The sequence below is a fragment of the Anomalospiza imberbis genome, chromosome 17 (assembly GCF_031753505.1).
Source record: "Anomalospiza imberbis isolate Cuckoo-Finch-1a 21T00152 chromosome 17, ASM3175350v1, whole genome shotgun sequence".
Taxonomy (NCBI): domain Eukaryota; kingdom Metazoa; phylum Chordata; class Aves; order Passeriformes; family Viduidae; genus Anomalospiza; species Anomalospiza imberbis.
In genome coordinates, this window is record NC_089697.1 from 1,039,260 (window position 1) to 1,048,100 (window position 8,841).

General features: G+C 43.4%; 1 protein-coding gene across 1 annotated transcript; it reads left to right on the plus strand.

Moving 5' to 3' along the window:
• Positions 1 to 1,618: 1,618 nt before the first annotated feature.
• On the plus strand, positions 1,619 to 8,618 carry GDF5 (growth differentiation factor 5). The gene is made up of 2 exons (XM_068207436.1): positions 1,619 to 4,738; positions 6,298 to 8,618. The coding sequence occupies exons 1-2, from the start codon at positions 4,105 to 4,107 to the stop codon at positions 7,164 to 7,166; spliced, it is 1,503 nt and encodes a 500-aa protein (XP_068063537.1). The 5' UTR covers positions 1,619 to 4,104; the 3' UTR covers positions 7,167 to 8,618.
• Positions 8,619 to 8,841: the final 223 nt, after the last annotated feature.

An 8,841-nucleotide genomic window follows, 5' to 3' on the forward strand; every position in this document is an offset into this window, starting at 1 on the left:
CCGCCGGCCGCGGGCGGAGCGGCTCCCCGGGGCCGCCCGGGGGCAGCGCGGGCTCCGTGAGCGCGGCGCGGCCTGCCCGCGGCGGGCGCTGTGCTGGCCGCTGTGCTGGCCGCTGTGGGCGCTTGCGCTCTGCTGCGCCGGCAGGGAGTGTCATCGGGAAAAACAGTCATAGTGAACCCTCCGCGTTTCATCGGCAATTGTTCCGAGAGTTGGTTAAGCCCATTGCCAAAAATGTGTTTAGTTTTGTATTTGGCTGCTGAATAACGCGGGCTTGTTTTCAGTCCCTGCTTTTTCCTGTTACAGTGAATGGTTTAGCACTGACATTCTGTTTGTTTTTGTTTTTTTTTTTTTTTTTTAAGAGGTGGAGTAAATGAATTGCCACCAAAATTCTCTTTGGTCAGCGAAGTAATTTGGGATCTCGGGATGTCTCTCAAGTCTTGAATCATATAAACATGCTTCTATTGCAAAGGTGAACAATATCTATCAAAGACAGCTCAGGGAAATTAACATTGTATACCAAATGGAGGGACTCTGTTAGTGAATAGGCTTGAAGAAGCTTGAAATAAACCCTGAATTTCTCTAACTGGTAACAGGCAGAGGTACCAAAAATTAAGAAAAAAAAAAAAATCCACTTAATTCAGAGTTGGGGAAATTAGGTATATCTGTCGGAACCAAGAAACAAAAATAACACTCAAACTCAGGATATTCCATGTTTCTATGATTCTGTGCTTTGTAGTTCACTACTGTTCACAGATGTAGCCAAGATTCTTGATAACCAATGACACAATTATTTCTTTGGACTTCCAATTTTTTATTTAACATCACAACCTTGTAGCCCAGTGTTTTAAATTTTGCCACCTTCACATGGAAGTGGAAACATCATTACATTTTTTTTGCTCTGGCCCAAGACCAGCGGGTTTTAATTATTACATCTGTAAGTTTTGTGTCATTTTTTCCTTTTGAAAAGCACAGAGCTGTTAAGTCCCTTCCTAAATTACAACGTCACACTTCTAAAAAACAGTCACCCAAGAGCTATGGTGCAGAGGTCTAAATCCTCACAGAAATAGAATGATAATTAATTCCAATAAGCAAAACAATGTGACAGCAAATAGCCTAATATATGAAGTTAACTCAACTTTGTAAGTCCTTTCTGGAAATTAGTCTACCTGGGAAAGGTAGACTAATTTAGTGATCCTGATAGATCACTAAAAAGACTTCCATGTGCAGCTTCAACTGCAAGTTTGCAGCATCACATATCCAATGGAGCTGCTCATCCTCAGGGAATGGCAGTGTTTTCAACACTGTAAAATATTCCTTTGGCTCCCCAGAGTGATCCCTTCCTCTAGACCATGCAGGACATCCAGAAGGGCTGAGATTGTCTGAGAAGGCGTCACAGCTCATGTAGGCATGATCTCAGGATGTGGAGACCAGGAGGCAAGGCACTTGCAGGGAGCAGGGACACAGGTGGCCCTCCCTTTTCAAATCCCTACTCACACCGTGTGAGGGAGGAGCTGCTGTCACAAAACAGGCTCAGAAGGACAGATGGGCTACATGCACAGAAATTTGGCTGGTGGTGAGCAGTGAGAGGCTTGGAACACCACTTCCACTGTGTCCAGAGACTCACCAGCAGGAAGGTTTCTAGCTACATATTGAACGTATCAGTGGAGTTTGAGTTTAGCCAGCTGGAATGACTCCACTTTGGTGTAGGGCTCATAGGAACCCCCCAGTCTGTGGGTCTTGTTCAGGGTCAGCATTCCACTCTGGGGTCTGTGGGGCTCAGTGCACTCTACAGCATCTGTGCTCCCATGGTTCCAAGCACTGAGATGGTATTTGCTTCAAGAGAGCCTCTTTTAAAGAGAGAGATTAGTTTGCACACCTTGTTTTGCTTGCTTTTCCTTTTTCCTTCTGTCTAGCTCTGTCCAGCCCACTAAGATTTTTTAATCTCAGAAATGTAAATATTCTTTGAATATATCAATGATCATGCTTTAATTTGATTTACTAAGACAATGCCCATGTAATCACATTGTCCGACCTCCCACTCTTTCACGTCCCATGTCTTAAATCTGTTTGCAAATCTCAGCCAAGCTTGATAGAGCAAACAACCTTTTAAAGATATTAAATTCTTACAAGCATTGTGAAAACTGGAAGCTGGATAGATTAAAAGTAGAAACTCAACATTTAGCTACTTTTTTGGCTTACTGGCAAGCTGATTAATGCCCCCATGGTGCAGAACCAGACACAGCACACCATCCAGCAGAAAGGTGGGCAATATGGGAAAGATAAAGTGATGGCATGGCTGGGAGGGCCATGGGATGGTGTGGAGTGACTGCTGGGGAATGGTTTCACCAGAGGTAACTCCCAGGAGAAGATGCTTTATTTTGTAGGGAAATACCAAAAGCACAACTGACATCAGAGGAAGGGCCATTAGATCAAAATCAGGAGGATCACAATTTGAATCTACCTTATTTGTGACATCTGTAAAATCACTGAACTCTTCTATCCTTCAGTTCCTCCATCAAAACAAGTGAAGCATTCAGAGCTCCTCATGTCATGCAGGTTGATATTTATGAAAGCAGTTCAGTGTTTCTGATACTGGTCAGGGTGGGTGGGGAATGCTACAGCACACACAGGACAAGCTAAAAGGTGGTGTACCTTTTTCCTTTCATCTTAAGTCAGAAAGAAAAGCAATTGCAGGAGAAGGACTGGGCTTAGCATCAGTGCAAGATGAGAGACGGGTCCAAGTAATCCCTACTGAGTCCAGCCCAGTGCCTTCTTTCCCAAAGGCTCATTTAGAACAACAGTTCATTTTTTGTAGGTTATGAAAGACACACTTGGCTGAAAGCTGCAGGACAGCCCTGACATGAGGAGCGCTGGTTTTGACCTGCAGCCTTCTTGGGGCCCCGGGGTCAGCAGCTCTTGGACATTTTGCATCTAAAATTCAAACAAAGGCTGGTGTTCAGCAGTCTCGGGAGGAAGGATGGGGTTCGGCCTGTCTCCAGCTCCCGAGTGGCTCTGGAGAAGGAGGAGGAGGAGGACGGCTGCCTGCAGGGTGCACTGCTGCCCCGCCGCACCGCGCCCGCCCCGCGGGGCATCCCCTCCGCCAGGAGCTGCTTCTCCAGCTGGGCTGACACGGGCTTTTTTTAAGCACAGCAATAAATAAGCCAAAATACACTGACTGCGGGCACGGCCCTGTTGAGTTTGTGTAAAATTAAATGTTACCCTCGTTAAGCGCCTGCGTTACAGCGCAGCCCTTCAGTCACAGGGGGACGGAGTGAAGCCACTGTTACACGTTCTCTGGAAAAAGAGCTACATGAATTATTTCTAAATTAGTTTATGTATGTGTCCAGTGGACTGTGTGACAGCTCTCAGTTGTTGATCTTGCAGTTTGTCCTGTCTAAACGTGAAGTTCATTGAGGGCTGAGGCAGAGGTCATACTGCCACTTGAAAAGGCATCCTCTGGAGTTTTGAGCCTGTGGAGCTGTTTCACATGAGGCAGAGTATGACTCATGCTAATGAAAAGGGTAAAGAAGATTTTTTTTTAAGAAATATATCGCAGTTAAATTAGTTTAGACAGCATGACATCAGAGAGTAATTAAATAGGTTTGTTGGAATTCCGTTTCCAATTCCAGAGTTCAGGTTTGTAAAAAATTTCTGAGCACCTGCAGATCTCTGTGTGTGAAATATTTTCACTGGAAAGGATTCAAAACTCAAAACTTTAAAAAAACCTTTTAACACAGAGGCAGCATTACGCCATTCTTCCTTCTTGGAAAAAAAAAAAAAAACCAAACCCTTGGATTTAAACAAGACTCCTTCAAGTTTTCAGTCAGTTTTACAGAAGAAAACGAGGTGGTAAACTTTCTCTTTTCAAGAACAAGTTCTTTATAGCTGCTAACCGAAGTCAGGGGAGATCGTATCTGAGTACATGAGCATTTCCACTATGGGACTGGATACAAGTATTGAACAACGATATTTGAAATGTTTTAATCTCAAACAAAAACCATTTTTGCTAACTTTGGTTTTTAATTTCTTTCATGTTTTCTTCTGCCAAACTGGAGGAACCTTTTCTGATTTTTTCTTTAGTGGCATTCAGAGGAAGACCAGAGGATGAAAATCCTGCATTTTCTCACTTTACTGCTTTGGCATTTGACTTGGCTGTCTCTGGATCTAGTTCCTGGAGCGCTGAGTAATTCTGAAGCAGGCCAGGGTAATCCAGGATCTAAACTAGGTTTTTTGAAAGCAGAAGGAAAGGAGAGGAATCCCTCCGCACGGGCAGGTACATTGAGGACTGCAAGCCATGGATACAGCGCTGGGACCTCAAAGGCCAGGACTAAAGGCAGTGCTGTTCAGGCTGGAGCTCTGCTGGCCAAGAATGATGACTCAAAGAAGGTTCCCTCAAGAACAGCAGCTGCGGAGGGCAAGGTAGGACATCTCCCCAGCAGACCTTCTGGAGTAAGGACAGTGACTCCAAAGGTTCAAAATCTTAGCAGCAAGGTGGCTTTGAAAAAAACTGGCACAAGCAGTACTGACACTGATTCTTTGAAAACCAAAAAGACTAAAGAGCCTGTAACCCAGAGGGAAGCTAAGGAAACTTTCCGACATCCCCCGATAACGCCACATGAATACATGCTCTCTTTGTACAGGACTCTCTCAGATGCAGAAAGAAAGGGTGTTAATGGAAGTGTAAAACTGGAGGCTGGACTTGCCAATACAATAACCAGCTTTATAGACAAAGGACAAGGTAAGAAAGGAGCTTGTGTGTGAGTGAGTGTGGACAGAGAGAGATGTCTGAGTGTGCTTATAAATGCAGAGAGTATTGGAAAATAATCATACTTCAGTAAAGTCAAATAGCTCTTTTTAATGTAAATGAAATCACACAACTTTGCTGCAGATTTTGTCCTCCTGCATTATCTTGGAAAACTCATTTACAGGCAGAACTAGATGGTTGTGTGGCAGCCAAAGAAAACATTTAGGAAATATTTTAGATGCATATTGTTGAAAATCAATCAGTCTTTGCATGCTTAGGTGTTTAAAAACCTTTCACATTTTTGTCTTATTTTCTTTCTAGCTAGCTGGAAACTAGCTCATGGAAACAGCTAATGTTAAATTGTAGTGTGCCTGAAAACATATAATATGCTAAGGACAGAGCTATTCTTTGAAAAAACCCCACAAGATTCAGTATGAAAGGGCCAGTCTTGTTTGTTCAAGGTAGAATTGTGAGGAACTACACTGCAGACCCAGGAGTCATTATCCTGTGGGGTGGGTGTATCTGTAGTAGCTTAAAACTTTCAGGTAGCACCAGGAAGCCCACAGCTCAGCACAGACTACCAAAGGTAATAACATCCAGGACTCCAGAACGTGCAGCTCAACATTCCTGGTCCAAACACTTCCAGAAATTTGGGCTAGTGTCTGCTTTCACAGGAGAAATAACCAGCCTCCCAATGAATGATGTTCACCTCACACTCTGCTTTGGGAGCCCACTGCTTTGCTACCAGTGACATTTGTAAGAGTTTTGTCATGTTCTCAAGGAAGCAACAGAGCTGGTGAAGGAATTGTGATGAAAGACTCACCAGGATTGGATTTGTTTGCCATCTCTTCATTAATAACTTGGCTGCTGGGAAGGGGGGATGCACTGCTCACAAGTGCTGCCTTCAGGTTCCCAGCTTGCCACTGGAAGCCACTGTTAATGTCACATCACTGGAATGAATATGGCTCAGCCATATTCTTCACCACCTGAAGCAAGTGAATGTAAAGTCAGGATAAAGGGAGGAATTTTTTTCTGCCCAGTTTGAAAAATTGTGATTCAAGTAGGGTTTAGTTCATGAGGCAATTATCCTTATGTCTAGCAGTTCCTGGGGATGCTGGTTTTAAAGCACTAATTCACTATTGCATCATCTAAGGGTAAATTTGCTCATGGTTGGAGCCAGCATAAGGCCTGGTCACCACTGAAGCACTCTTTCTGTAATTTAAGTAGGATATAAGTGGTAAATAGATCCTGTGAATGCTCAGCCCTGAAAAAGTATTATTTTTCAACTGGCTAATCACAACTTTGAAGGTAGAAAATGCCCACTGGTGAAAGAAATGGGATTTCTACAAGGCAGACTCAGAAACTCATTTCTCTGGTGAGTCCCTGAGTTCTTCTGAGTCCCTGCATGGAGCTGATCCCTTAGACAAAAATTGCTCTTTCTGTTCAGTGGGCTTTGAGGCTTATGAACAAATTTGAGGAAAACCATTAAGAACTGAATAAGTGATATTGGTCTGTGCTTGATGTACATTTAAAAATCTGTGTGCTTTTTTTAGATGAGCGAGCACCAACTATAAGAAAACAAAAATATATTTTTGACATCAGTGCATTAGAAAAAGATGGTTTGCTGGGAGCAGAGCTTCGAATATTGAGAAAAAAACCTTCTGATACATGGAAGTCTCATTCTTCTGGAAAAACTTCCCAAGTAAAATTATTTAGTTGCTCTACAAACAGACAAGCCTCAACACTCTTGGACTCTCGGACTGTCAGCATCACCGACACACCGAAGTGGGAAGTGTTTGACATCTGGAAACTTTTCAGAAACTTTAAAAACTTGGTTAACTTGTGTTTTGAACTGGAAACTTTTGACAGGGGGAGAGCTGTTGATCTCAGGAGTGTGGGATTTAATAGAACAGGAAGACAGGTCAATGAAAAGGCTTTGTTCTTGGTGTTTGGGAGGACGAAAAAAAGAGACTTATTCTTTAATGAAATCAAAGCTAGGTCCGGCCAAGATGACAAAACTGTTTATGAGTACTTATTCAACCAGAGGCGGAAGAGAAGAGCTCCTTTAGCAACACGGCAAGGGAAGAGGCCCACCAAGAATCTGAAGGCAAGGTGTAGCAGAAAAGCCCTCCATGTGAATTTTAAGGATATGGGCTGGGATGACTGGATAATAGCCCCTCTGGAATATGAGGCATATCACTGCGAAGGGCTCTGTGAATTCCCCCTCCGATCCCACCTGGAGCCCACCAACCACGCAGTTATCCAGACATTAATGAACTCGATGGATCCCGAGTCCACCCCCCCGACTTGCTGTGTCCCAACCCGGCTGAGCCCCATCAGCATCCTTTTCATTGACTCTGCAAACAACGTGGTCTACAAGCAGTACGAGGACATGGTGGTGGAGTCGTGTGGCTGTAGGTAGCAGAAGAGTTGCTCACGTGAATATGTTATGAGAGGCAATTTGACACATTGGACATAACTTCTCCTCAAACAAGGTTAACTAGATTTCTTACCCCTAGGGTAAGTATGTTTACAAGGATGTAGCAATAAATCCAGTGTTTCTGTGTCTCTCCATGGTCATATTTCAGTAGCATTTGGATGCTGTCACTCAGCTGGATTTAAGGCCTTGTGCCACTGGCAACATAGGACTGACTCTAAGTGAAGTCCATGACAGAGAAGATGATACCTGTACACCTTGAGATCTCCTGCTTTTAGCCCCAAGGCAGTGGATACAGATGAGATCAGTGAGCTGTGGATATGACCTGTTTGTTCCTTGAACATTGTTCTTGAGAATGAATTTCCGTCTGATTCCCATGTGCTTTGTCCATTCATAAATGTGAGAAAAGAATCCTAATGCTGAGAAGAATTGTGTTCTGGTGTGCCCCCATCCTGGTGTAAATAGTTGCACTGTAATATGATTTCCTTCTGATTAACTCTTGAAACTATGCATATATAAAAAGGGGTCATTAAATATAATATGTTGGTTTAGTTTTAAGTTTTACATAAAGATAGGTGATGCAGGAGGTATTTCCTTCCATGTATGTTTTCCTCCAAGCTACACATCTTTCTTAAGTATCCACCTTTCCATTATTATGTAGTAAAATATATTATTCTGTATAAGGTCCAAGTTGTTCTCAAGTGCTCATAGTAAAAGTGTTCAATTATGGCATAAGATGTAATAAATTATTGACACAGTGCTGCATTGTGCCTAGCTGTCCAACTCTGCATAATTATAATGCAATTAAGAAATTGGTTTATGCTTTTGTACAATAAATATAAGTGAAAGGGACTTTTCCATGCAGCAGAATACCAGGGGTATGCAAAACATGTCTGTGTATTTTGCTGCCACAGAGAAAAACTGTGGAAACATTGAAAGGAAGGCCTGGTTTGATCTGGTGGGGAATGACATTATGACTTGATGTGTTTGGGGCAAAAATGAGTTATGCAGAGGGTTGCAAAAGAGCTTTGGTATCCTTTTATTCCAGCCTCCAAGAGCTGTGTGCTTGTATATCCCCTTTATCTATTACAGACATGGGTTATAAATGGGATTGTCCCTGTATGTTTCCACCCACAAAGGTAGATACCAAATGTTCAACTACAGGTGGATCAGAAAGGTCCTATGAACCATCAGAAATTACTGAAGGAGTTTATCAATACTACAAAATATAAATGCTAAGGTTTGATATTACTTAGACCATTGAGTCATAAGATTTCCTGGCTCTGCACAGCATCACTGGTGTGGGTAGAGGCAGAGAGCTGAGTACAGTCCCCAAGGTCCTTCTGCTCAGTACCCCAGTCTGGACATCCTCAAGCTCACACCAGCAGCAATCCATCCTAAATTCCTGGTCAATGGCCATAAACAGCGACATAAATCTCTGCCCTTCCTCTTGCAGCTGCCCTTCCTCTGGGCAGCTCAGCCTTTAACCAGCTTAATGTACCTGGATAAGCAGACTTGCTGCCAGACACCTGGGGAATCCCTGTGCAGGGGACCTGCCCTGTGCCCTCACCTGCACCTCAGGGATGCAGAACAGCCCTGCAGGGAGATTTGGTCTGTGGAATTTGCTCAGTGGTCATTCCTGCCTGCAGAGACTGACACT

Coding starts and splice junctions, on each gene's coding strand:
- GDF5 (XM_068207436.1), top strand. CDS start 4,105: ATGAAAATCCTGCATTTTCTCACTTTACTGCTTTGGCATTTGACTTGG. Junction 4,739..6,297: donor CTTTATAGACAAAGGACAAG/GTAAGAAAGGAG, acceptor TGCTTTTTTTAG/ATGAGCGAGCACCAACTATA.